General features: G+C 44.1%; 1 protein-coding gene across 2 annotated transcripts; it reads left to right on the top strand.

The window, feature by feature from the left end:
* Positions 1 to 35: 35 nt before the first annotated feature.
* rnf4 (ring finger protein 4) lies at positions 36 to 27,962 on the top strand. 2 transcript variants are annotated; one of them, XM_084332354.1, is made up of 9 exons: positions 43 to 94; positions 3,761 to 3,924; positions 6,369 to 6,495; positions 19,253 to 19,781; positions 21,486 to 21,574; positions 21,807 to 21,819; positions 22,750 to 22,870; positions 27,056 to 27,107; positions 27,652 to 27,962. In XM_084332354.1, exons 3-9 carry the CDS (start codon positions 6,484 to 6,486, stop codon positions 27,799 to 27,801), a joined length of 966 nt encoding a protein of 321 aa, XP_084188480.1. In that variant the 5' UTR covers positions 43 to 94; positions 3,761 to 3,924; positions 6,369 to 6,483; the 3' UTR covers positions 27,802 to 27,962. The 2 variants fall into 2 exon arrangements, with proteins under 2 accessions (XP_084188479.1, XP_084188480.1); XM_084332353.1 differs by lacking the exon at positions 3,761 to 3,924 and having other exon boundaries at positions 36 to 94.

Genomic DNA, 27,962 nt, shown 5'->3' with positions numbered 1-27,962 from the left:
GCAACACATTCAACAACAGAACCGACGAGGAAGAAGACGAGACGAGGAGGCGGAAGCGGTAGCTGCCTGACTAAACAAGTGATCATTTGATCAGGTAAATTAACTTAACGTCTGGGAAATCATTCATAAATCTGTTAACCCATCTAATTACCGTCGTCTACGGTAGTTGCTCGTGGCGTTTGATATGATCATATAGGGGGGAGGGACTCTCAAATATGCCACTGAACTTCTTCTCAGATTTGCTAGCCCATAGCTATAATGTGACCAGGCTGACGTTAGCAGCAGGCATACGGTTACACGTTTTATAAATGTACTACTGGCTTTGATTGATTGATTGAAAAGTTTATTAACAGATTGCAGAATGGGTACAGTACAGTACATCTCAATACATACAATTGTTAAGGGGATGCAGACCAGAGAAAGACTTTCGTCTTGTTTCCACCAGGGTCCCCCATTTTCAATTCATCATAACATATATGACATACATGACATACAGATAGACAGTACTGCTACATCTATACATTTATGACATATCAGATTTGCAAATACAGTACTGTTTGTGATACAAAAGTGTCCAGAAAAGGAGTGTATATACATTTGGCGTAGAAACTGTACATTGGAGGAGGTTGGTGGGGTGGGGTTGGGTGGGTTGGGTGAGGGCTGTACATTGGAGGTGGGGGGGGGGGGGGGGGGGGGGGGTTGGGTAGGGGACACACACACATTTTACACTGTACATTGGAATGTTGACAAAGCCTTACTTGGTCATTTACTGTACAACTAGGTTAGGACATTTGTAGGGGCCAGTTTCGAATTGCAGTCTCACGTAGGTGTTTTTTGAGAGTGTTTTTGAAGGTGGGTAGTGATTCACATTCCTTTACAGCTTTAGGCAGGGCGTTCCACATTGATGTGGCATAATTGCGAAACGTGTTTAGTCCCTTGTTTGAGCCGAATCTGGGTTTTACATGATTTGTGGAGCTCCCTCTGGTGTTGTGATCGTGGTATTCACTGACCTTTGGGAAGTATTTTGACATGTACATGGGTACCTTGGTCGCGTAGTGTATCTTGTAGACCAGGCCCATTGCAAGTTGCTGTACTCTGTCGTCTACTCTAAGCCATCCTAGGTTGTCAAAGTGGGCAGGGGTGAGGTGGGTTCTAGGAGTCAGGTCAAGTAGTAGTCTGACTAGCTTGTTTTGAGATGTTTGTAATTTGTTTTTTAGTGCCTTTGAGGTGCTTTGGTACCATGAGGTGCAAGCATAGTCGTAGTACCCTTGAATGAGTGCTCCTGCTAGAGTCTTCAGGGTATTCTTGTTTACCAGAGAGGAGATCCGGTACAAGAATCGCGTTCGTTGGTTGACTTTTTTTATTACATTGGATGCCATTTTGTCACAGGAAAGATTAGCCTCTAGGATGGAACCCAGGTAGGTAATTTCATCTTTCCTTGTGACAATATTGTCACCCACTGTAACCGAGAAGTCGTCAGTCTTGCTGAGTTTGTTATTTGAACCGAAGAGAATGGACTCTGTTTTGCCCATGTGTAATGATAGTTTGTTGTCGGCGAGCCATATGCAGATTTTGCCTAGTTCCGAGCTGAGGGCTTTTTCAACCTGTAACTTGTTCTTGTCAGAGACCAGCAGGGCTGAGTCGTCCGCAAACAGGAACAAGTTGCAGTCACAAGCTGACGACATGTCATTTGCATAAATTAGGAATAGTAGCGGTCCTAGTATGCTTCCTTGTGGAACACCACAGCTCACTGTGAGGGGGGGGGATAGGGTACCGTTTACTTCCACCATCTGTTCCCTCCCCTCCAGGTAGGATTGTATCCAGCTCACTGATAAACTATCAAAACCAATTGCTTTTAGCTTGTCAATCAGAATGGTGTGATTGACAGTGTCGAAGGCCTTTTGTAGGTCCAGCATGACCATGCCGCAGTATTTGCCCGCGTCCACCTCTTGTTTGATGTGGTCGTTCAAGTAGAGAAGGCATGTGTCAGTGGAGTGGGATGTTCTGAAGCCAGATTGGAATTCGTAGATTAGATTTTTTTCCGCGAGGTATTTTTCGATCTGTTCGTATACTATTTTTTCCATGACTTTCGAGATGGATGTAAGGATAGAAACAGGGCGGTAGTTACCCGGGTCTAATTTGCTGCCCTTTTTGTGCAGGGGTGTTACTCTCGCAATTTTGAAGTCCTTGGGGACGTGTCCCTGTTTTATGGAGAGGTTTATTATGTGTGTGATGACTGGGGTGATGGCTGCTGCTGAGTCTCTGAGGAATTTGGAGGGGATGTTGTCATGGCCAGTGGCCTTGTTTGGTTGGAGGGCGCTCAGTTTTTTGAGTACCTCATCTGTAGTTACTATTTCCAGTTTGAAGTCGTCTTTGTGGACTGCTTTCTGGGCTCTTATTATTATACTACTGTAGATATGGACTCTAACGTTACTAGGTTAGTTGACTTAGTTTTTTCTTCTTTTAATTCATTCTATGATTAATTGAAAATGGGGGACCCTGATGTAAACAAGATGTCTTTCTCTGGTCTGCATCCCCTTAACAATTGTGTGTATTGAGCCGTACTGTATTATTGTACCCATTCTGCAATCTGTTAATAAAGTTTTCAATCAATCAATCAATCAATCAATGTTACACGTCAGTCCAGGGACCTGCGTATACCTTATTGTGGTCACTTCACTCACTTCACGCAGTTCTCAGTGAGGTATAGAGGGTCCAGTCTTTGCAATGCAGCTGATCCTATGCTACTGAGATAATCTCCATCTCTGCTTATTTGTAAAGCAAACTACAAAGAAAATGCTCATATCCATAAGTAGTAGATAGATAAATAGGTCATACATATGTAGGTATGCATTTGGTTATGTGGGATTGTGGGTGGGTAGGTTTGTAGGCAGGTGGGTGGGTGGTTATGTATTATTATCTATGCAGTATACAGTATGTACTGTGTGTATGTATGTTTGTATTAACATGTATCTTTTGAATGTATTACTGGTATTTTATAACTATATATTTATATAGTTTTATATTTTATGTATATTTTTGTACGTTTGATTTTACAAAACAGGGGAAGTTCTCGATAAGCCTCTAGGCTTCTAACTTCTCCTTCACAAATTGGTTATAACTCATTATGTATTGTTTTTACTTTTGTTTAACTGTGTTAATACATACAAATACAAATACTTATTTGCTGCCATTCATGTTGCCAGGCAGTAATTCATAATATCACTTTATTGCTTAGCAACAATTAATGTGGCTTCGTTCCATTTTTGCTTACATTTAAAGGGGAATGCCACCCGTTTAAATAATTGTGTTTTCTTTTGTCCCAGCCTCCAGGACAGTTCAGTTCAGTCAGTATTTATGAACACGCACCACTCTCCTAAAGCTAGAATTCAGAGAGAGAGAGAGAGAGAGAGAGAGAACCCTTCAATCCGTGATGCAACTGGGATGTAAAATCTGGGGCTGCTTTATATAGACAATGGATGGGACTCTGGATCCATGACGCCATAACAGTTTGTTTGAGCTCTCCAAATATGCTTTTTCATTCTTGTTCAGACCTTCTAGCAATGCAATAATAATATTCTATATACCTCATTTGGGTGTGAGAGCTCAGCTCACTCAATATATATATTGTATTTATATCTATCCACATCTGTCTGTACATACCTGCATATAATCAATTTGACATGTGTAGATACTATATATATATATATCTGTACATATCCCTTACCTACTCTTTTTTTTTTAAACTTTATTTTTTTAGCGTTTATCGCTTTTCTGGTCAAGCATGACCGACAGTTGTAGGGTGAAACGGGAGAGAGAGCAGGGGGAGACATTCAGCAAATGACGGCGAGTCCGGGAATCGAACTCGGAGTCAACCAGATCCGTGACGCAGCACGGAGTCCCGCGACGCAGCGCGGTAACATGGTGTGCTACTGGAGCACCCCCTTACCTACTCTTACTAGTTACACTGCTGTATGACTACTAGTCTACTACCATACCTGTATCACTGTACATATTAATACTACAACTCTGTACATACATCTGATAAATGTGTACATGATCTCCTCTCTGGTAAATAAGAATACCTTGAAGACTAACAGGAGCACACTCATTCAAGGGTTCTACTACTATGCTTACACCTCATGGTACCAAAGCACCTCAAAGGCCCTAGAAACAAGGCTACAAACAAACATCACGAAACAAACTGGTCAGACAACAGCTTGGCCTTACTCCTAAAACCCACTAGCCCCTTTCATGACTGTGATGCACGCCAACAATGTTTGGCCGAGTGAATCCACAGTCCCTTGCTCTTCAATAGGAAACCAACCTAGATTTACCATGAAGAACTGGTCCTACCCAAACCTGACCAAGGCATGGTTGGTACGAAAGTGATGGTGACGTCTTGATGGAGCGCCAAGCAGATAGGCTACATCATTTATGATTTACATTTTTATGACTAGTCATATACTATAATAGTATAACACTATGGGCGGCTAGGTGGTGTAGTGGGCAAGGCGCTCGCCACCAATGCAGGAGACTCTGGGTTCGAGCCCAGCTCTCCGCATTGCTATCAGCTTGGCTGGTCGTTCATACTAACATAATTGGCAGTGTTAGGGGGTGGGAAAGCTGATGGGTGGGGATCGGACGTTGTGGACAGCGACTCCTACAGGTCGGTTGGTGCGCCTGCGCAGCAGAATCAGGAAGCGACGGGGGCGGCGTGTCCCTCCCACGCAGACCCCCGCCGCTGAGAGATCGCGCTCTGCAGGTTGAAAAGATGCGACGTCTGCCTCCTTGAGTACCGGAGGGGACACGTGATGCAAGGCTTCGTCCACATTGCAGCCGGCTTGTGGGAGGCATGGCCTAACAGCGTTCGAGACGGGGGAGGGGAGAATTGGACGATACGAAAATTGGGATGGGAGAAAAATAGAAAATGGGAGAAAAAGTAGATATAAAAATAGTATAACACTATAATATTAGTGTAGCCTAATCTTTATTTACAACTGTGAAGAAAAACCCAATTGGTTTAAACGGAATGAATAGACGCATACAAAAAAATTTGAATGTTGATTTAGAATTCAAATGTCAACGTTATGAATGAAGCTTTGAACTATTCAGTGCAGCCCGACCAGTAACACATGTTCTCCTAATTCTATCCTAGAATTCTACCACTCCAGCTTTCAATCATTTTCAATAACTTCTCAAGTGTTGCCATCATTTTGTAATCTAGTCTAATCTAATCTAGAAAAGTCACGCTGCCTTGTCCACTCTTTTACCCATAGACACGGTCTATCATTCTGCTCTTAGATTCATAACTGGTAACACACATTGCATCCTGTATGATATGGCTGGTTCGGTTGGTCTTCTCTCTCTCAGTATCAGAGTCAGGTGGTAGGTGTTGTTATTTGTTTATCTTTAAGGCCATTGGTGGAACATTTCTACCATATCACAATGATCCTTTGGAATGATGGACCATATCCCACTCAAATGATTGTCTTTACACTTAAGGTGCTCCCATAGTCGAGCGGACTGTACATGGACTGGACTCTGCGGAGGTCCACTGGACTCTTTGAGCTTTCATAGTTGAGCGGATCTCCGCGGACCAATTTCCTACATGTCTCGCGCCAGTTTGTGTGACACCAAGTGGGCGCCGCGGACGTCCGCGCGTCAGAAAATAGGAGCTTCGCACTTGGACTCTGCGTTGGGTCCGCTTTGAGTACCCTTTGGGTCAGCTTTGAGCCCGCGGGAGTCTGCTCCGTGTACGGTCCGCTCGACTATGGGAGCATCTTTTAAGGTCCCACAAGTTCAATCTCAGTTTCAGTTTATTTAAAAAAGGACAGTACACATTAATCAACATTACTGTAAATGTTTTTTCGCCCAGCTGGCTAATTCACAACCGTAGTCCTTTTGGCAAGATGTCATGAAACCATCTGAAGTCCGCCTTTTGTTTTGATGCACCAGGCTCCTGGAATGATCTTCAACTCAGACTAAAACTCAATGCCCCACTGTCCTCTGGAACATTTATGAACATGATCACAAACCTCTCTACCTCAGTATGTACTGTAACTGTTTTTAATTTAAGGTATGGGCAGGGTATTAGAAAAAAATACATAAATATAGGAAATCTGAATATAAAAAGTATGAGAAATATAAACAGTGTAAACAAAGGTGCAGATGAGGGTCTGTATGCCCTCCGTATCGCTTATATTATACATTACAATGATAAATATAGGCAATAGATAAAAAAAAAAAAAAAGGAAAGAAAATGTAATCTGAATATATGTTCTCTAGTGACTAGAGACAAATGTAGGTCAGACTTTGCCATCATCTCTACAGTACATTTCACCCTCCCCTCCTCTCTCTCACACCAGATAACACGGAGGAAACTACACTGTGACGAGGTGCGGATGTCTGACAGCTTTCTCGGCGTGCGTGGAAAACATTTCTTCATGACCCCTGTCCACTTGTGATTTCACTGTCGGCAATATGAGCAGCTCTGTAAGTTTTTCTCACCCGTTTCCACATGTTCTGACACTCTGATCCTGATTCCTGACTCTCTGATCCTGACTCTCTGTCTGACTCTCTGATCCTGACTCTCTGATCCTGACTCTCTGATCCTGATTCCTGGCTCTCTGATCCTGACTCTCTGTCTGACTCTCTGATCCTGACTCTCTGATCATGACTCTCTGTCTGACTCTCTGATCCTGACTCTCTGATCCTGACTCTCTGATCCTGACTCTCTGATCCTGACTCTCTGTCTGACTCTCTGATCCTGACTCTCTGTTTGAATATCTGTCTGACTCTCTGATCCTGACTCTCTGATCCTGACTCTCTGATCCTGACTCTCTGATCCTGACTCTCTGATCCTGACTCTCTGTCTGACTCTCTGATCCTGACTCTCTGTCTGACTCTCTGTCTGACTCTGATCCTGACTCTCTGTCTGACTCTCTGATCCTGACTCTCTGTCTGACTCTCTGTCTGACTCTCTGATCCTGACTCTCTGATCCTGACTCTCCGTCTGACTCTCTGATCCTGACTCTCTGATCCTGACTCTCTGTTTGAATATCTGCCTGACACTCTGTCTGACACTCTGCCTGAATCTATCTCTGTCTGAATCTATCTCTGTCTGAATCTATTTCTGTCTGAACACTTTTTAATAGGACCGTCACCGTACACATTAATCAACATTTCTGTAAATGTGCCAGTTTTAGCCAGCTGGCTAATTCGCAACTGTAGTCCTTTTGGCAAGAAAATTTAAAAAAGTTTAAAAATAAAGTTAAACACAATATTTACAACACAATCCAACATAATAGTAAAAGCAATAACCAAATACACAATGAATGAACTGATTACAAGTGATCACATGTTTTGATTTGTCAATAGCCAGGTCCTGAGTTTTTCTGTAAAGGTGTGGTAGGTAGCACAGTATCGTATTTCAGTTGGCAGGACGTTTGAAAACCGAGTGGCTCTGACTGCAAAACAGGACTGACTGAAGGAGCTGGACCTAAACGAATATCTTAGTACCGTAGTTTGAATAGTTTGAATATCTGCCTGACACTCTGTTTGAATCTCTGCCTGACACCCGCCCTCCTTAGGTTTCACTCTGTCTCAAAGTTCAGTCACTATAACCTCATCCTGTCACGGAAGTCCTCACATTCACGTTTTTGTCCCTTCTGCCTTTTTACAGTAATCTTGGTGATTGTGATATTCATAACAATGGTGCAGCCACATTTTTATCTGAAATGGGTGACTGTCCTCCTTATGTTACGCAGTTGCTAATGGATTTAATATCCCTGTCAACGGCCAAGACGGAATACATGAATAGGGGTAGAAACTAGAAATGCACGTGCCCTGAGGTGCATGTGCCTGATTGACTGACCTCAAACCCCACCCTCTTTTCTTGGTCCTCCAATCACAGTGGTTTCTCAGAAAAATTGGCCTTGAGATGGGGTCCGTTTCTCTCCTTGGTATATCAACGACGAGACGTCCATAGCAGCATTGTGTCCAGATTCAGATTGTCACTAGGGATGCTCGATATTGGCTTTTTTACCGATACCGATATTCCGATATTGTCCAACTCTTAATTTCCGATACCGATATCAACCGATATCAACCGATACCGATATATGCAGGGTTTCCCCGTCCAAAAAACGGAATAATTTCAGGTAACTAATAATTTCACTGGATATATATATAACAAATATTGTTATTGTTTTTTATTTTTTTTTAAACCGATACCGATATTTTCCGATATCACATTTTACTGCCGATATCGGCCGATAATATCGGTCGGCCGATAATATCGGACATCCCTAATTGTCACCCCTCCTCCGTATAACCTTTGCAATTTCCCTATGCACGCGCACACACACACACACACACACACACGCATACAGTGCAGACTCACTACTAGGCGTTTGAATGGCATAGCGTCATCACACACTTCAGTCTGTTGATTTGTAGGTCAACCCGCTGCCTCTTTGTTTGTTACTGTAAACGCTGCCGTAGGAGCTACTACCACTTCCTGGCAGCGGAACAATATACCAGCCAGGTGACGCGTAGCGACGGTGAATAGACGATGGCAACAAGAACATGATCGGGCGGCACGGTGGGGCAGCGGGGTAGCGCTGGTGCCTCACGGCAAGAAGGTCCCGGGTTCAGTTTGCATGTTTCTTCTTTCTCCCCACGTTCCTTGCGTGGGGGTCCTCCGGGTACTCCGGTTTCGGGACGCACCGATCCGACTTTGTCACTCCCGATAACGATACCCGGGCGTTTGGGTATCGGCCGATACCGAGTACCGATCCGATACCCGTTGTTCAATTAATGGGATCATTAGAAAATCATTAATGGGATCATTCTTTTGCGCAAGGCTTGACTTAAAGGGGAACTATTTTACTATTTCTTTCACTATTTGGGCACTTTTACACAATTCCTGTGAGTCTATGGAACACCTCTGTAATATATATATATATTTTTTATTCATTGTTTTGTATTTCTAATCAAGTCCTCAAAAACAGCATTTTTCTACCTCAAGATCTCGAGCCGTTTTGAGCCTGGGCTCCAGGTCCAGGTCCAGCCACTGTGTGCAGCTCATCTTGTATCTCAACATTAACATGCAGCGGTGTCTTTCTGACATCACAAATCATCACATTTTCAAATGACTCAGTTCAGTGAGGGTGAATATTGTGAGAGGAGAATTGGAAGAATGCGCCAATATGAGAATTTTGAGACATAGATCATATTAATATAAGTTCACATAGCTAGGAAACAATGCTAAACACTCAAAAAGGCCATTTATAAGATAGTTCCCCTTTTAAAACATTACTTTCCTAACTTAGTGAAACAAAATGTAACAAATTAACACATGGATATAAATGTACTGAATTGTTATTTATTATTAAATCTATTATATTATATTATTATATAAAATCTTGAAAAAGAATTAAAAGAAAATTCCAATATATATTTATTTTTTCCCGATCCTCGATCCAGCTATTTTACAAATTTTAGTCATATCGGGGGCGGATATCCCATATCGATATCGGATCGGTGCATCCCTAGCTAGGTTTCATGCTGTTGCCCTTAACCAAGGTACTGGCATTACAACTCGAGGTGGTCCTAAATACCGCTCACTGCTCCTAAATCGTTAGGATGGGTCAAATGCAGAGAATGAATTTCCCCAAGGGGATTAATAAAGGTTCACCTTAACTTAAACCACATTTTAACTGCAGAGTATATTGACAATAAACAGAAGTGAGCCAGAGGTGTTGACCTTCTTCTGGAGCATGTGGTGGTGTTTTGTTTTGAGCCACAGCCATCTGAGATCTGGTGCTTTACTGACCGATGCCTTTGTCTCTAGTCTTAAAAACACCCGTACTGGACAATTAGACGAGGAAAAGACATCATACATAAACAAATTCATTGAGATTATATCTTCTAAGATTTAAAATCGATTTGCAAATTCCAAAAATAGATGTTTTCCCGTCATGTTTTCCCCTACCATTGCCTTGGGGGTGCGGCATGTACAGTGAAGATAAATAAATGTAACAGTACTGTATGTCGTGTATGTCATAAATGTCATTATGAATTGAAAATGGGGGACCCTGATGTAAACAAGACCAAAGTCTTTCTCTGGTCTGCATCCCCTTAACAACTGTGTGTATTGAGCCGTACCGTATTGTACCCATTCTGCAATCTGTTAATAAAATGTTCAATCAATCAATAACGCTGAGTTGACGAGAACTCATTACGTTACTGTAAAAGCTTCCCAACAAAGAGTTGTTTCTTAACATAATCTGTCTAAAACCAAAAATGGACAGACGTTGACCCTAAATGTCTGAAATTCAGGCTAAAATACAGTATCTGTTTTTTATTTTAAACTGACCCAACCTGAATCTCTCCTGATAGGAGGGCTGTTAGTCCCGGACAGAACACTAGCAGCTCTCCTCCTGATAGGAGGGATGTTAGTCCCGGACAGAACACTAGCTGCTCTCCTCCTGATAGGAGGGCTGTTAGTCCCGGACAGAACACTAGCTGCTCTCCTCCTGATAGGAGGGCTGTTAGTCCCGGACAGAACACTAGCTGCTCTCCTCCTGATAGGAGGGATGTTAGTCCCGGACAGAACACTAGCTGCTCTCCTCCTGATAGGAGGGATGTTAGTCCCGGACAGAACACTAGCTGCTCTCCTCCTGATAGGAGGGATGTTAGTCCCGGACAGAACACTAGCTACACGACGAGGTAAATAGAATCCAAGAGGCGAATGTTAACGCCGCCATTTTAGTTCTGGGAGATTTCAATAGCGCCAATCTGAGAAAGGTATTGCCCGACTTCTATCAGCATGTGACTTGCAACACCAGAGGCGGTAACATCCTAGATCACTGTTACACGCAATTTAAAGGTGGCTACAAGGCTCATTCTGATAGTGGCTTCGGTAAGTCAGATCACGCATCAATTTTTCTTTCACCAAAGTACAGACAGAGAATTAAAAGTACTCCCGTAGTCTCGCGAGAGGTGCAGAAATGGGATGTGACGTCAGAGGATACGATCCGGTCAGTGTTTCACCACACAGACTGGAATGTGTTCCGCGACACAGATAACATTAATGCCTACACGGAGACAGTGCTGGACTATGTTTGTACTAGGGTGAAAGAAACAATCCCCACTACCAAAATGAAAGTTTACCCAAATCAAAAACCCTGGGTAGACAAATCCGTCCGTGAAGCTCTGAGAGAGCGCACCAAAGCATACAACGACGGCCTAGAGGCAGGCAACATGAATGACCACAAGGTGGCGCGATACAACGTAAGGAGGACTGTGTCAGAGGCCAAACGACGCTACAGGGATAAAATTGAACTCCAGTTTGAACAAGCTGACTCTAGAGCTATGTGGCAGGGGCTCAAAACGATGACAGACTACAAAGGCGCCTCCCTCAAACTGAACAGTGACATCTCCTTAGCAAATGACCTCAATACCTTCTATGCGAGGTTTGATGCTGGTAATAACAACACCAGCTCACAAGCCTCGGCAATGGGGGGGGGGGGGTCGGCTGCTGATGGAGGCGCAGTGTTCAGGGTAACAGAGCATGAGGTGAGGCGGACCTTTAAAAAAGTGAATATCAGGAAGGCAGCAGGTCCAGACGGCATCCCCGGCCGCGTCCTAAAAGTCTGTGCCGACCAACTGGCCCCAGTATTCACTGACATATTTAACCTGTCCTTAGAACAGGCTGTCATCCCCACCTGCCTGAAGAAGTCCACTATTATCCCTGTACCCAAAAAATCCAAGCCTGCTTGCCTCAACGACTACCGCCCTGTAGCTCTCACCTCCATAGCCATGAAGTGCTTCGAGAAGCTAGTAAAGGGCTACATCTGCTCCTCCCTCCCCATCAACATGGACCCCCTGCAATTTGCATACCGCCCCAACAGGTCCACGGAGGACGCCATATCCCATGTGCTGCACACAGCAGCATCACACCTGGACAAGAGGCAGGGGAACTATGTGAGAATGCTATTCATCGACTACAGCTCGGCATTCAATACCATAGTCCCCTCCATACTCATAGCCAAGCTCAGGGACCTGGGCTTGGGCTATGACCTCTGCCAGTGGGTCTTGGACTTCCTGACTGGCAGACCCCAGGTGGTGAGAGCAGGCAACTGCACCTCCTCATCCATCACCCTCAACATAGGGGCCCCCCAGGGCTGTGTTCTGAGTCCCCTCCTCTACTCCCTGTACACACACGACTGTGTGGCTCAGCGGAGTAGCAATACAATCGTCAAATTTGCTGACGACACAGTGGTGGTGGGCCTGATCTCTGCCAACGACGAGAGGGCCTACCTGGAAGAGGTCAAGGTCCTGGCGGGATGGTGCCAGGAAAACAGCCTCTCCCTGAACGTCAGCAAAACAAAGGAGATGATTGTGGACTTCAGGAGGTCGGGGGTCAAGGACTACAGCCCCCTCAGCATCGACGGGGCACCGGTTGAGAGAGTCAACAGCTTTAAGTACCTCGGAGCCTACATATCCGAGGACTTGACATGGACCACACACATTAACAGTGTTGTGAAGAAGGCACGACAACGCCTCTACTTCCTCAGGCGCCTAAGGAAGTTCCAAGTCAGCCAGAAGATCCTTAAGAACTTCTACTCATGTACAATAGAGAGCATCTTGACCGGCAACATCACCTCCTGGTTTGGGAATAGCACTGCACAAGACCAAAGCAGACTACAAAGAGTGACACGTTCAGCCGAACGCACAATTGGAGGGGGGCTCCCCACCCTCCAGAACATTTACTACAAGCGTTGCAAGGGCAAGGCTAAGAGAATCATTAAAGACTCCAGTCACCCGAACAACTGCCTCTTTGAACTGCTGCGGTCAGGCAAGCGATACAGGAGTCTCAAGGCGAGCACAGAAAGACTCAGAAGAAGCTTCTATCCCCAGGCCATCAGGCTGCTAAACGAACAATGAATGAACACTACACAACAACAACCACCAAACGCACATAGCACACACATCCACACGCACACACTCACTTTAAACAAACACACTGTAGCACCCACTCCACACACTTATAGCACACACCCACTTTAAACAAACACACTGTAGCACCCACTCCCCCACCCACTCCCCACACTTTATATTTATGGATGAAGGATTGCACTACAACTCGTACACCTTACTGTAAATTGTACCTAAAATTGTACCTCATCCCATTTCTGCTTTGCACTAGATAGTACTGTACATTAGTACACTGCATAGTATTGTGTATTGTATATTATATGGTAACTCAGAACATTGTACATATGTCTATACCGAACACTGTGACCTCATTTTCTTCTTCTAAATTCATGCTATATTATGTTATTATGTTATTTGATACTATCTTGTCTAGCACAGTCTCTGGAGCGTAACAGTAAGAAGCATTTTGTATGAAAGTATTCTGTACTTCTGTATGACAACTATTAAAGAACTTGAACTTGAACTTGAACTGATAGGAGGGATGTTAGTCCCGGACAGAACACTAGCTGCTCTCCTCCTGATAGGAGGGATTTTAGTCCCGGACAGAACACTAGCTGCTCTCCTCCTGATAGGAGGGATGTTAGTCCCGGACGCGTGTACCTGTTCCGCAACAGTAAGTGACTTCCGGGGTAGGCCTGATTGGCCCCGACAGGCACGTGACGCGGCAAACTCAGGACGCGCAACGAGGCTGCTGAGAGCTGTCGCGCGGAAATAGGCTGTCTATTGCCATTCTCTAACACAAACTCTAACCTTAACCAGCTCCTTAACAGCGCCTAAACTTAACCGTTCTAACCTTAACCAACTCCGAAACAATGCCTAACCTTAACCTTAACCATGCCTAACCTTAACCATAGAAAGAATATTGCCATTCTCTAAGACAAACTCTAACCTTAACCAGCTCCTTAACAGCGCCTAAACTTAACCGTTCTAACCTTAACCAACTCCGAAACAATGCCTAACCTTAACCTTAACCTTAACCATGCCTAACCTTAACCGGCGAAAGAATACACGGTAAAAAAAAAATCACGTAAAAAAAAAAAGATTTGATGGGATTCGAACTCACCAACAACGGACCGCAGGATCGCAGGACCGCTGCTCTGCCAGGTGAGCTATAGCGCCGAATGAGAGTCATGGCGTATTTGGACGGTTACGTAATTCCGTAAGCTCTGCCGCGCGGCTCCGCGGAGCGTGCCGCGCGGCAGAGAAAGTTGCGCGTCACGTGCCTGTCGGGGCCAATCAGGCCTACCCCGGAAGTCACTTACTGTTGCGGAACAGTTACACGCGTCCCGGACAGAACACTAGCTGCTCTCCTCCTGATAGGAGGGCTGTTAGTCCCGGACAGAACACTAGCTGCTCTCCTCCTGATAGGAGGGATGTTAGTCCCGGACAGAACACTAGCAGCTCTCCTCCTGATAGGAGGGCTGTTAGTCCCGGACAGAACACTAGCTGCTCTCCTCCTGATAGGAGGGCTGTTAGTCCCGGACAGAACACTAGCAGCTCTCCTCCTGATAGGAGGGCTGTTAGTCCCGGACAGAACACTAGCAGCTCTCCTCCTGATAGGAGGGCTGTTAGTCCCGGACAGAACACTAGCTGCTCTCCTCCTGATAGGAGGGATGTTAGTCCCGGACAGAACACTAGCAGCTCTCCTCCTGATAGGAGGGATGTTAGTCCCGGACAGAACACTAGCTGCTCTCCTGATAGGAGGGCTGTTAGTCCCGGACAGAACACTAGCTGCTCTCCTCCTGATAGGAGGGATGTTAGTCCCGGACAGAACACTAGCTGCTCTCCTCCTGATAGGAGGGCTGTTAGTCCCGGACAGAACACTAGCAGCTCTCCTCCTGATAGGTCTACAAGACCAATATTGGTACGGTTAGGTGCAAAAGTAAATAAATATTGGTACGGTTAGGTGCAAAAGTAAATAAAAATGCACACTCGGACCACGATCAAACTCAAGGCAACAGCGACACCAAGTGGCCAGGAGGAGGAAGAGCATATGATAAAAAACAATGTACATGATACCTATTGAACTGAAAAATGGCATAATGGCATAAACAGAGTGAATGGGGAATATTTCAGTATTTATTTATTTTTTATATTTTTTTAATGTTCTGCCGGATATGTAGGCAACGCAGACCCATCCCCACTAAACGCCATAAATGTATTATATTATAGCTATAATATCTATACCCAGTGTTTCCCATTAATTACCTAGACCAGGGGTTCCCAAAGTCGGGGTCGCGACCCACAGGAGGGTCGCGAGCCGCCGCGGGGGGGTCGCCAGATGATTGAAAAAATTAAAAATCCAAAAAATAAAAAATATATATATTTTTTTAGTCAGGCCACTGAACTTAGAAGCAGGCCAGGACAGTGTTTCTAGTTGCAGCAGCGCAATAGTTAGATAACCTAGGTGGGGAACAACCAGGAAATCACTGCAACTCACAAGTTGGAGAACTATCTCTCTCTCTCTCTCTCTCTCTCTTGCTCTCACACACACACAAAACGAGCTGCATGTGATTGGTGGAGGCGGGACCCTTACAAAAAACTGTTGTTGCTAATCATTGACACATGCTAGCCTGTAATAATCCCCCCCAGAAAAATCTACTTTGCATTTGATATATTGCAAATATATGCCATCACACACACTGGCATTTAAAGAGTTGGAATTATAAAATTAATATGTGGTGTTATGATCAGGGCTGAAGTTGAATAAAAGATTGTATTATTTTCAATCTGACATTACAAAAAAACTGAAAATCCATCGAAATCAGTGTTGTTGCTAATCATACATATGCTAGCCTGTTTTTTAACAATAATTTGTGATGCCATCACAAACACTGGCATTTAAAGGGTACAAATAAAAAAAATGCCTGCACCAGAATGCAGGAAATGAAGTCTTTGTAACAAGAAATGTCCTGGTGGGGGACCCCCAGACCCCCTGCTTAAAAAGTGGCCTGACTGGGGCTATATTTTGCACTATATTTCCTGGCCTGAATGATTTCCCCAGTCCGGCCCTGGTTAAAAGCCTCCAATGCTTATTAGTGTGTGCGTTTGAACGTGTGCATGTTTCAACCATACATTTCCATTTATAAAAAAATTTAAATTAAATTATAATTTTTTACCTCCTATAATAGTGGGGGTCGCGGCTCTCTGACCCCGTTATTTTTGGGTCGCGGCCTGAAAAGTTTGGGAACCCCTGACCTAGACCACAGTCTAATTTGTCCCGCCACAGTTTTATAATGAACAGAAAATATTTTTTTATTATTAAAAAGAAAATAAAAAAAATATTAAAAAAATAAATATTTTTAAATATAAAGTTTGCCAATAGGGATGTATCAGTAGTATTGGCAGTGGTCGTAATAGTAATCCAGTATCTTTTTTTATTTTCTAAAAAATAAACCAGTTCAACACAGGTAACTACTTTTGCTTAATTTCTTTGATGGCTCAAATGTATGCTCTAGTCTAGTCAAGCAGTGTTTCCCACATGATTTTCCGAGACTGTGGTGGGTGAACCTCGGCCGCTCTAGGGGGGTCCGGGGGCATGCTCCCCTGTAAAAAAGTGTTTTTTGTACATTTTAAAGTTAAATGCATCAATCTGGTGCACTATGAGAGCAAAATAAAGAGGCCAGATCTATGATGAACTTTGTGCTCAAAACACAAAATCGACTAGAGAGCATACATTTGAGCCATCAAAGAAATGAAGCAAAAGTGGTTACCTGTGTTGATGTTTATTTCTTTAGAAAATAAAAAGAATCTAAGATATATACTGGATTACTATTATGACTACTACAGCTGCCAATACTACTGATACATCCCTATTGGCAAACTTTATATTAATTTTTTTTTTTTTTTTATAATAAAATAAATATTTTCGGTTAATTATATTATGGTGGAATTTAACAAATACATTGAACGGCTGGGGTGCTTCGAGGAGAGGATTGTGAAGCACTGCTGTTTTGAGCACAAAGTTCATCATAGATCTGGCCTCTTTATTTTGCTCACAAAGTGCACCAGATTGATGCATTTAAGTTAACTTTAAAATGTACACAAAAAACAATTATGGGGGTGCATGCCCCCGGACCCCCCAAGAGGGTCTGAGGTTCACCCACCACAGTCTCACTAAATCCTGTGGGAAACGCTGTATACCATATTATAACTAGGGATGCACCGATATGAAAATTTGCCACCGATACCGATTGTTCAACTAACACAATCGGTCGATACCGATTCCGATATTTGTGGCAACAAATTTCTTTTAAATATTTTTTTTTGTAATATATGTAATATATATATATTTTTTTTGTCATTTTTTTTTTTTTATGAAACTACTGTATATTTGTGTTACAAATTGTGCTCACCGATATGAACATAGGCCTCTTTACTTACTTAAAAAAAGGAAACATCAAGAAATAGAAGGAAACATCAAGAAATAGCACTATCTCTCTCCCAGTATGTTCTGCAGGGCTGCAGCTAGATACTAGTTCTCCCAGCATGGTCTACCTGCTGGGCTGCAGCTAGATACTATTGTCTCAACCAATGACATTTTGATTGACAGTCGATTCTGCCAATTACGTCACACACTGCTTGCACCCGCCTCTGCTGTTACCACCAATCGGCAAGCGTGTATACATTTTTTACTTCGGCTTTTGTCCGCCATTGATTTTGAGTTGACGAGAGCTTTTCTACAACAACAACAATGGCGGCACGGCTGACGTTTAGCTTTTAGCTCCGCAGGATGACTTAAATGAGGCATAATGATTTTACTGCAACTAATGTTATAATAAAACAAAGCCTTTCTATACATGTGTCTGATTGAAAACGTTATTAACAGATTGCAGAATGGGTAAAACTCAGGGCTCTGTGAGCAACGGAAGGAACTGAGCTAGTATGAACGCTTGCTACGTTCGTACTGTATGCTGATGTTATTGAACGTGTAACACTAACTATATAACGTTAATGCCACAAAACGAATGCCTTGTTAATCATAAGTAGTAACTTTGATGCAGTAGCGTGTGTGTGTGTGTGGGGGGGGGACTGGGGACGGCGTTGTGCAGGTCGCGAGTGAACTTTTTTTTGTCTTGACGCTACACAAATTGATGGATATTTATCGGGTACTGCCATCGGCACATTTGAGCTTATCGGCCGATAGGCCGATTGCAGTCAACAAGGCACTTATCGGCCGATACCGATACCCGACCGATACATCGGTGCACCCCTAATTATAACTATATAGTAACTCCTTATACAGTGGATTTCTCCAGACCTCCATTAGCAGAACCTTGACGTGTGGCCAACGATGGCAACCCAGCCTCTATCCCCGCTCAACACGTCGGACCAAAACAATGTAAACAACAATGTTCAATACTAGGGATGTGCATCGCGGCTATCCTGTCTTTTACTTAAGTGGTTCCAAGTGGTCTGCCAGTCAGGACACCGATGCTGACCCATAACTGCATAAACGGACACGCACCCCTCTACCTTCAGGGACTCATCACTCCACAATCCTCCACCCGTACCCTCAGATCTGCAGGTAGCCTGCTCCTTCAGGTCCCCAATAGCCGGCTCTGCACACCATGGGTGACCGAGCCTTCTGCTCGGCTGCACCACGCCTGTGGAACAGCCTCCCCATCCAGCTGAGGGCACCACAGAGCCTGGACTCTTTTAAAGCAGGCCTGAAAACCTGAAAAAATCTGTTTCAAAAGGCCTTTGACTGTTTTTTCTTCTTGTGCTGTTGTCTTACATTTTCTGTTTATACTATGTTTTTAACTGTTCTATTTTATTTTTATTCTGTATTTAATTTTTTTTTAATTAATAATAATTATATTTTTTTAACTGTTTTTAAAGATTTCTTTTTTTGCGTTTTATCGCTTTATTGCTACTGGGCAGTCCAGTAGAGAGAGACAGAGGAGGAATGGGAGACAGAGTGGGGGGAAGATATTCGGCAAATAACGACGGGTTCGGGAGTCGAACCCGGGTCGGCCGTGTCGCGGCTGAGCGCGCTATGTGGTTCGCCACTGGGGCGCCCCTTTTAACTATATTTTAACCCTGTAGCACTTTGGGATCCTAGTGAACAGAAAGTGCAATACAAATTCAATTTATTATTATTTATTACCGAATCTTCATGTCGTGCTAATTACAGATCAATGAAATGACGTAGATTGGAATCATTTCAATATAGCTTACAGCAGGAAGTAGAGGACAGCCCTGCCTCCCCCAGCGTAAGTGTCTTAACCCGACGTGTTGCTTTCAGACCCAGAGGAAGAGAAGGACCACAACAGCCCCACCCCGACGCAGCAGAGCCAAGACCAGCATGGCGGCCGCTTGCAGCTCTGCTGGGGCCCCCGCTGGCCCCTCCCTCGCTGGGGCCCCCGCTGCCCCCATGGAGACCATCGACGTGCTAGATCCCTCCAGAGAGACCATCGACGTGCTGGACGCCTCCAGGGAGACCTTCGCCGTGCTGGACGCCTTCAGAGAGACCATCGACACGCTGGATGCCTTCAGAGAGACCATCGACGTGCTGGATGCCTCCAGGGAGCCCATCGTCGTGTTGGATGCCTCCAGGGAGACCATCGACGTGCTGGATGCCTCCAGTGAGACCATCAACGTGCTGGATGCCTCCAGGGACACCATCGACATGCTGCTGGATGCGTCCAGGGAGACCTTTGACCTGCTGGATGCCTCCAGGGAGACCTTTGACCTGCTGGATGCCTCCAGGGAGTCCTTCGACCTGCTGGATGCCTCTAGGGAGTCCTTCGACCTGCTGGACGCCTCCAGGGCCAGTGAGTGACCCGAGCTGTTCGCCTGATACCTCAGACTCACACAGAGGGCCACACAAGCTAGCTCTCCTGGGGTCTGATACTAGCTCTCCTGGGGTCTGATACTAGCTCTCCTGGGGTCTGATACTAGCTCTCCTGGGGTCTGATACTAGCTCTCCTGGGGTCTGATACTAGCTCTCCTGGGGTCTGCTACTAGCTCTCCTGGGGTCTGATACTAGCTCTCCTGGGGTCTGATACTAGCTCTCCTGGGGTCTGATACTAGCTCTCCTGGGGTCTGATACTAGCTCTCCTGGGGTCTGATACTAGCTCTCCTGGGGTCTGATACTAGCTCTCCTGGGGTCTGATACTAGCTCTCCTGGGGTCTGATACTAGCTCTCCTGGGGTCTGCTACTAGCTCTCCTGGGGTCTGATACTAGCTCTCCTGGGGTCTGCTACTAGCTCTCCTGGGGTCTGATACTAATGATAATAATAATCTTCATTTATATAGCACCTTTCATACACTGAGTGCAGCTCAAAGTGCTTAACAGAGACACGTCTTCTTTAAACAAGTCAAGAAGAAAAAAAACATAGTAACACAGTAAGTCAAGAAAAAATAAGAATACCATAAGGTCCATAAGCTCAAAATAAATGCATGCATGCATGCAACACTCCCAGACGTACCCCACGCGAAGGTAAGGAAAAACTCACTAAAACCTAACGATAGGAAAAAATGCACCACAGGCAATGTGGAGGAGAGAAACCTTAGAAGGGCCAATTCAAGGGGGGGGATCTCCCTTCTTAGATGTCGGTGATATTAGTGTTGCATTAAAAAGAGGCGAACAGCTGGTAAGCATGCACCCATGTGTGTAGTGAAACACCGATGAGTGCATGCGATAGCAACTGAACATTTTGAAAAATGTAATATAGAGCTGATGGTGATAACAACTGAACATTTTATAAGATTAAAGATAGAACTGATAGCGGCTCCAGCCGAGGCAGCAGGGGTGCGTCCTCCCGGGACGTTCCACACTCCGGCCACCACTCCGAGACAGCCGAAGACAGGGAGACAGGAGGCGACGCAGAGAGGGCCGCATCCCCCCGGCCATCACGGGACGTCGAACACTCCGGCCACCACCACGAGACAGCCGGAGACACGGGGGCATGCAGAGGGGCCAGCAGGGGTCGCATCCTGGGTGGGCGTCATCACGGGACGTCCCTACTAGCTCCTGGGGTCTGATACTAGCTCTCCTTGGGTCTGATACTAGCTCTCCTGGGGTCTGATACTAGCTCTCCTGGGGTCTGATACTCTGGATGCCTGAACACTGAGTAACACACAGCAATAAATAACAAAATCAACTGTCTCATCTACACTATGCCTGTAGACAGTAAATTAACTGTCTCGTCTACACTATGCCTGTAGACAGTAAATTAACTGTCTCGTCTACACTATGCCTGTAGACAGTAAATTAACTGTCTCGTCTACACTATGCCTGTAGACAGTAACGTCAGTAGACGTCGTCATCCCCCTCTTTTTAGGACAGAAAATGTCCCCATCTTCTTTAATTTAGAAAATACAATGTGAACTAGACTGAAGTGAATCTGCTGCCCCACCTTCACTGATACTGTGTACTTTTTAAATCACCTTCATCTGAATGGAGCAGGAGTCTTTAGAAGTAGGTTCAGTGTGCGTGTGTGTGTGTGTGTGTGTGTGTGTGTGTGTGTGTGCAGGTGAAGGAGAGGAGGATGTAGTAGATCTAACGTGTGAAGGATCAGAGGCGGCTGCTGTTGTCGACCTGACGAACAATGACTCTGTGGTGGTGAGGAACACACACACGCATACACACACAACATACATATTATGCATGCACGCACGCACGCACGGACTCACACACACACACTCGGTAGACCATAATTTTAATAATATCTTGTACATGCTAGCATTACACTTCACTTAGATCATCCACACAGAAAGAGAGAGAGAGAGTAGTTTTGTCTCAGTCCTTCTTCTCTTGTGTTTCTCATGACCGTGTGGCTGTGGATGGACACCAGGTGGTGGACGAAGGTAAATCTCTTGAGTTTTCTTTTTAATCTTGTTTGTTTGTTTGTTTTCAGTAGGAGCTCAAAACCGCCCTCAAAGAGCTGCAATTAGAAACTGGTCCCTGTAAATGTCAAAATCGCCCCACGCACCCAACCCCCTCCAATGTACAGTTTCTTCCCCTTCGGATGTATATATTCTTTATGATCTCTTTTTCTTACACAATACTGTTTTTCTGTATGTCATAAATGTCTTGATGGATTGAAAATGGAGGACCGTTATATTAACAAGATGAAAGTCTTTTTCTGGTCTGCATCCTCTTAGCAGTTGTTTGTATTGAGCCGTACTGTATTGTACCCATTCTGCAATATGTTAATAAAGTTTTCAATCAATCAATCAATCAAAGCTTTAGTGAAGGAAAGCGTCAATGGGTGCCCTCTGCTGGCCATGTTGAAGTAAAGGCTCGGAATCAAATGTTCATTTAGTGGAAAATGTATGATGTACACAATTATTTTCTTCAACCGTTCTCCCCCCCCCCCCTCCCCCCAACCAGTTAAATAACAGTTTACAACAGTATTACAATTGATAATTAAATCGGATGAGAATCATTTGAATTAAGTACCACCATTACAAACGTATTACGGAAAAAAATAATAACGATTTGTTCTGAGAAGAAATACAAAAATAAGTAAAAGAGGTCATACAGTTATGTCTTAAAACATAAGATGGATAAATTATATTTTGCCATTTGACAAATATAATATTTTTGTCAGCATTTTTGCCAGCCCTACAGTGAAATGTTCAATTATCTACTGCTTCTGGATGCACCTCTGCATATATTCGCTAACGAGGCCTATATGTCCTCTCTGTTTTCTTCCCCTCCTCGTTCTGTCTCTCATCGTATCTCCGTCTCTCTCACCTGTCTCTGTCCCCCCCCCCCCCCCCCCCCCCCCACAGGTCCCCAGCGCCGAAGGAGGACTAACCGAGAGAGTTACGTTGTGAGCAGTGATGAAGAGGACACCAACACTGTCCTCAACGCTGCCCTGATGTCTTCCCTACAGGCCAGCAGTAAAGCCAGGTAACAACAACCAGCAGTAAAGCCAGGTAACAACAACCAGCAGTAGAGTCAGGCAACAACAACCAGCAGTAGAGCCAGGTCACAACAACCAGCAGTAGAGTCAGGTCACAACAACCAGCAGTAGAGCCAGGTCACAACAACCAGCAGTAGAGCCAGGTCACAACAACCAGCAGTAGAGTCAGGTCACAACAACCAGCAGTAGAGTCAGGTAACAACAACCAGCAGTAGAGCCAGGTCACAACAACCAGCAGTAGAGTCAGGTCACAACAACCAGCAGTAGAGTCAGGTCACAACAACCAGCAGTAGAGCCAGGTCACAACAACCAGCAGTAGAGCCAGGTCAACAACCAGCAGTAGAGCCAGGTCAACAACCAGCAGTAAAGCCAGGTAACAACTGACAGCTCTGGATACAGTAATTCAGTTCTAGAACATAATACAGAAACAAATTGAGAGCACCAACGTTTCAACAGACCTCACATTCACTGCTCGAGCCTCATTGGTCTGGTGCGACCATCTCAGTCAGCCCAGAAGTAGTGCATAGAACGAACGAGACGTGATAGTTTCTTTGACCACAGAATGCGGGTATTTCTTCTAACAATGGGGGAACAATACACAGCAATATATATATATATATATATATATATATATATATATATATACACACCTTTTTATTGTTCAACATTCTTTTGTTTTTCCACAGACATAAATGTGACCAGTGTTTGGTTTTTCCACTTTACACCATGCATGGCTCCAGGGGTGCAGTGCTGGGCATACGCGGTCAAACGACGTTTGGCCTTCGTCACTGAGGCTGAAGTACGCGCAATCGCACACGGATATGTACCCGCGTGTACGCGCAGTCGCGCACACAAAAATCCGCTGTTCCCATTTGTTGTAACTAAGTACCGGCCCGGCCGGCGGCCACCGTTTTACATAACAAAAAGCACAGGTAGACTAGGTGTCTCCAACCACGTCCGCGAGTACACGGTATAAACGGATAATTTTGACAACAACAATAGTATCATGTTCCTACCTGCAACGCAAGGATCATGCCCCCGCCGCCCAAGAGAAGAAAGATGCAGCTTCAGCAGCTCGGCCTCGTACAAAGCAAACTCAGTTTCGCTTTACCTCGACCTCCGACGCCGGCGCCTCCGACTCCACTGAGTCCAGCAGCAGTCCTCTTGCCACTCCAGTACAACAAGGCAAGTAACCGCATTTAAAACAGATTTTATTTTTTTCTTTAATATAGGGCCTAATGTATTTGTCCAGATTGACTAAGCTATAGGCTATTTGCCTGTTTGTTTATCTTGAAATAAATAATCGTGCCACTGGTTCATGAATCATGAGACATGACAAATGCGTGTTTTGTTTACAGAGTCAGGAAATAATCATGTTTTAATTCAATGTGATCACTGATTAATATTGTACTGACAAAATGCAGATATATTCTTACAAAGAAATGTATTTGCCACGCAATCGCATTGGAAGAATAATAATACAATCATTCAGTAATGATTTGCTCTCTGCACAGTAGAGAACTTGCTCTTAATATTCTGGTTAAATCTGCTGTAATGTATATGTTCTAATGTTATCTGTTTTGTTGTATCAACAGGAGTCACAGGAGGACCATGAAACCATGCTCACCACTAGTAGAAAAAAGCACCACCATCACTGAATGACACAAATAATGTAAGTGATTGATTGAAAAGTTTATTAACAGATTGCAGAATGGGTACAGTACAGCTAAATACATACAATTGTTAAGGGGATGCAGACCAGAGAAAGACTTTCGTCTTGTTTACATCAGGGTCCCCCATTTTCAATTCATCATAACATATATGACATACACGACATACAGATAGACAGTACTGCTACATCTATACATTTATGACATACCAGATTTGCAAATACAGTAGTTTGTGATACAAAAAGTGTCCAGAAAAAGAGTGTATATACATTTGACGTAGAAACTGTACATTGGAGGAGGTTGAGTGGTTGGGGGGCTGTACATGGGGGGGGGGGGGGGGCACACTGTACACTGTACATTGGAATACTGACAAAGCCATACTTGGTCATTTATTGTACAACTGGGTTTTGAGTGTTTTTGAATAGTGATTCACATTCCTTTACAGCTTTGGGTAGGGCGTTTCACATTGAATCCCTGCCCCTCATCAGGTTTGGTGTGAACGATGGGCTGTGTCTGTGATTGCCATGGAATGTTAACTTTCATACCATCCATAGAGGCAATTAGTGTCATTGTCTTTCATACGCTGGGAATGTGTTTTGATGTTCTCTGCACAGTAGAGAACGTGCTCTTAATATGCTGGTTAAATCTGGTTAAATCTGCTGTAATGTATATGTTCTAATGTTATCTGTTTTGTTGTATCAACAGGAGTCACAGGAGGACCATGAAACCATGCCCACCACTAGTAGAAAAAAAGCACCACCATCACTGAATGACACAAATAATGTAAGTGATTGATTGAAAAGTTTATTAACAGATTGCAGAATGGGTACAGTACAGCTAAATACATACAATTGTTAAGGGGATGCAGACCAGTGAAAGACTTTCGTCTTGTTTACATCAGGGTCCCCCATTTTCAATTCATCATAACATATATGACATACACGACATACAGATAGACAGTACTGCTACATCTATACATGTATGAGTGTAAAAGCTGGCCAAAAGAAATGCCACTAGGATTTGGCGAGGTGGAAATAAGGCATCTGTGCAAAAGATTCAAGCTGCCCCTTAACAGTACTATTGATGGATTCAGGGACTTCATTGAGAGCAATGGAGAAATGATACCCGATGAGCTTAGGCCTTTATTGAATTGCACAAAAGTAATTCCATGTAGCACTGCAGAATGTGAAAGGGGATTCAGTGCCATGAATCAAATTATCTCCCCAACCCGCACACGGTTAATGATTTCACGGGTAGCATCTTTGATGTTCATTAAGATCAACGGGCCACCTCCACAGTTCTGGGATTCAACAACATATGTCGCAACTTGGCTGAGAGCCCATCGCTCAGCTGAGGACAAGAGAACGAGGAGAGCAAAACCAAATCATAGGCCCAGGACCACTTGGTGGGGGCTTGCTTGACTGATTGTATGGTAACTCAGTTACTTCTAGTCTGCATCGAACATTGTACATATGTCTATACTGAACACTGGGACCTCTATTTTTACTTCTTTTTACATGCTACTTTATTTTATTTCATACTTATCTTGTCTAGCACAGTCTCTGGAGCGTAACAGTAAGAAGCATTTTGTATAAAAGTATTCTGTACTTCTGTATGACAACTATTAAAGAAACTTGAAACTGTTTTGAAACCACTGTTGTGAAACAAATTACATTGAAAAAAATTAAGTGATGTGTACTTTTTCCCCTTCTCAAAATAAAGAACTTCAAGTAAACACAAGTTGTCTGATTATTTTAAGTTTGCTTTTGTGTTTGTGTGTAAAACAATTTCTTTAATTGAATTAACTTAAACTAAAAGTAAATACAAACTAAATTAACAATGTAACTTACATTGTTAATTTAGTTTGTATTTACTTTTCTAGTTTAAGTTGATTCAATTAAAGAAATTGTATCAATACATTTAAAACTGTTTGTTTTTCAACCATATCTGTTGACAATATAGGCAACATCCTGCTACCTTTTTCAGCTTCTCTATTTCAAGGCCAAAAAAAAATGTATCTGTGCCACTACGCGCACGTGCATGGAGCGTTTGGCCTACTGTCATATTACCACTGCACCCCTGTCTCTGACGCCTTATCTTCTGGGCCCCCGGCCTGAAAAGTTTGGGAACCCCTGTTCTAGAGCATAATACAGAAACAAATTGAGAGCACCAACGTTTCAACAGACCTCACATTCACTGCTCGAGCCTCATTGGTCTGGTGCGACCATCTCAGTCAGCCCAGAAGTAGTGCATAGAACGAACGAGACGTGATCGTTTCTTTGACCACAGAATGCGGGTATTTCTTCTAACAATGGGGGAACAATACACAGCAATATATATATATACACATACCTTTTTATTGTTCAACATTCTTTTGTTTTTCCACAGACATAAATGTGACCAGTGTTTAGTTTTTCCACTTTACACCCTGCATGGCTCTTACCATAGAACAAGAAGAACAGCCATTTTGAGTTGCTAAATGCCTGTTGTTTTCTACCTCAGGGCTACCCCAGGGACGATAAGCTGCCCAGTGTGTATGGATAGCTATGCAGAGGTAGGAACTCTCTCTCTCTGTGTGTGTGTGTGTGTGTGAGTGAGTTTGTATGCATTTGTACTTATGTATGCATGTGCATATTTGTGTGTGTATGTGTGTGTGTCTATGTGCCTACTTCAAATTACATTCTGTGTAACAAGAAAAAATATCCTGACCTATCTGTCTCTCTCTCTCTCTGTATCTCTCTCACTGTTGCTCTTTGTCCGTCTGTCTCTCTCTCTCTCTCCCCCCTCTTCTCTCTATCTGTCTCTCTCTGTATCTCTCTCACTGTTGCTCTTTGTCCATCTGTCTCTCTCTCTCTCCCCTCTTCTCTCTCTCTGTCTCTCTCTCTCTCTGTATCTCTCTCACTGTTGCTCTTTGTCCATCTGTCTCTCTCTCTCTCTCTCCCCCCTCTTCTCTCTATCTGTCTCTCTCTCTCTCTGTATCTCTCTCACTGTTGCTCTTTGTCCATCTGTCTCTCTCTCTCTCCCCCCTCTTCTCTCTCTGTCTCTCTCTCTCTCTCTCTCTCTCTCTCTCTCTCTCTCTCTCTCTCTCTCTCTCTCAGATCGTTGAGAGTGGCAGACTGGTGGTCTCCACAAAGTGTGGTCATATCTTCTGTAGCCAGTGCCTTCGTGACTCACTGGCCAGATCCCTCACGTGTCCCACCTGCAGAAAGAGACTGACCCACAAGCAGTACCACCCCATCTACATCTAGGAAGTAGCAGTACCACCCCCCCATCTACATCTAGGAAGTAGCAGTACCACCCCCCCCCCCCATCTACATCTAGGAAGTAGCAGTACCACCCCCCCCATCTACATCTAGGAAGTAGCAGTACCACCCCCCCCATCTACATCTAGGAAGTAGCAGTACCACCC

This window comes from Notolepis coatsorum (genome assembly GCF_963971535.1).
Source record: "Notolepis coatsorum genome assembly, chromosome: 16".
In the NCBI taxonomy this organism is placed as follows: Eukaryota; Metazoa; Chordata; class Actinopteri; order Aulopiformes; family Paralepididae; genus Notolepis; species Notolepis coatsorum.
Note: the sequence above shows the minus strand (reverse complement) of the source record. Positions and strands in the feature narration are given on the sequence as shown.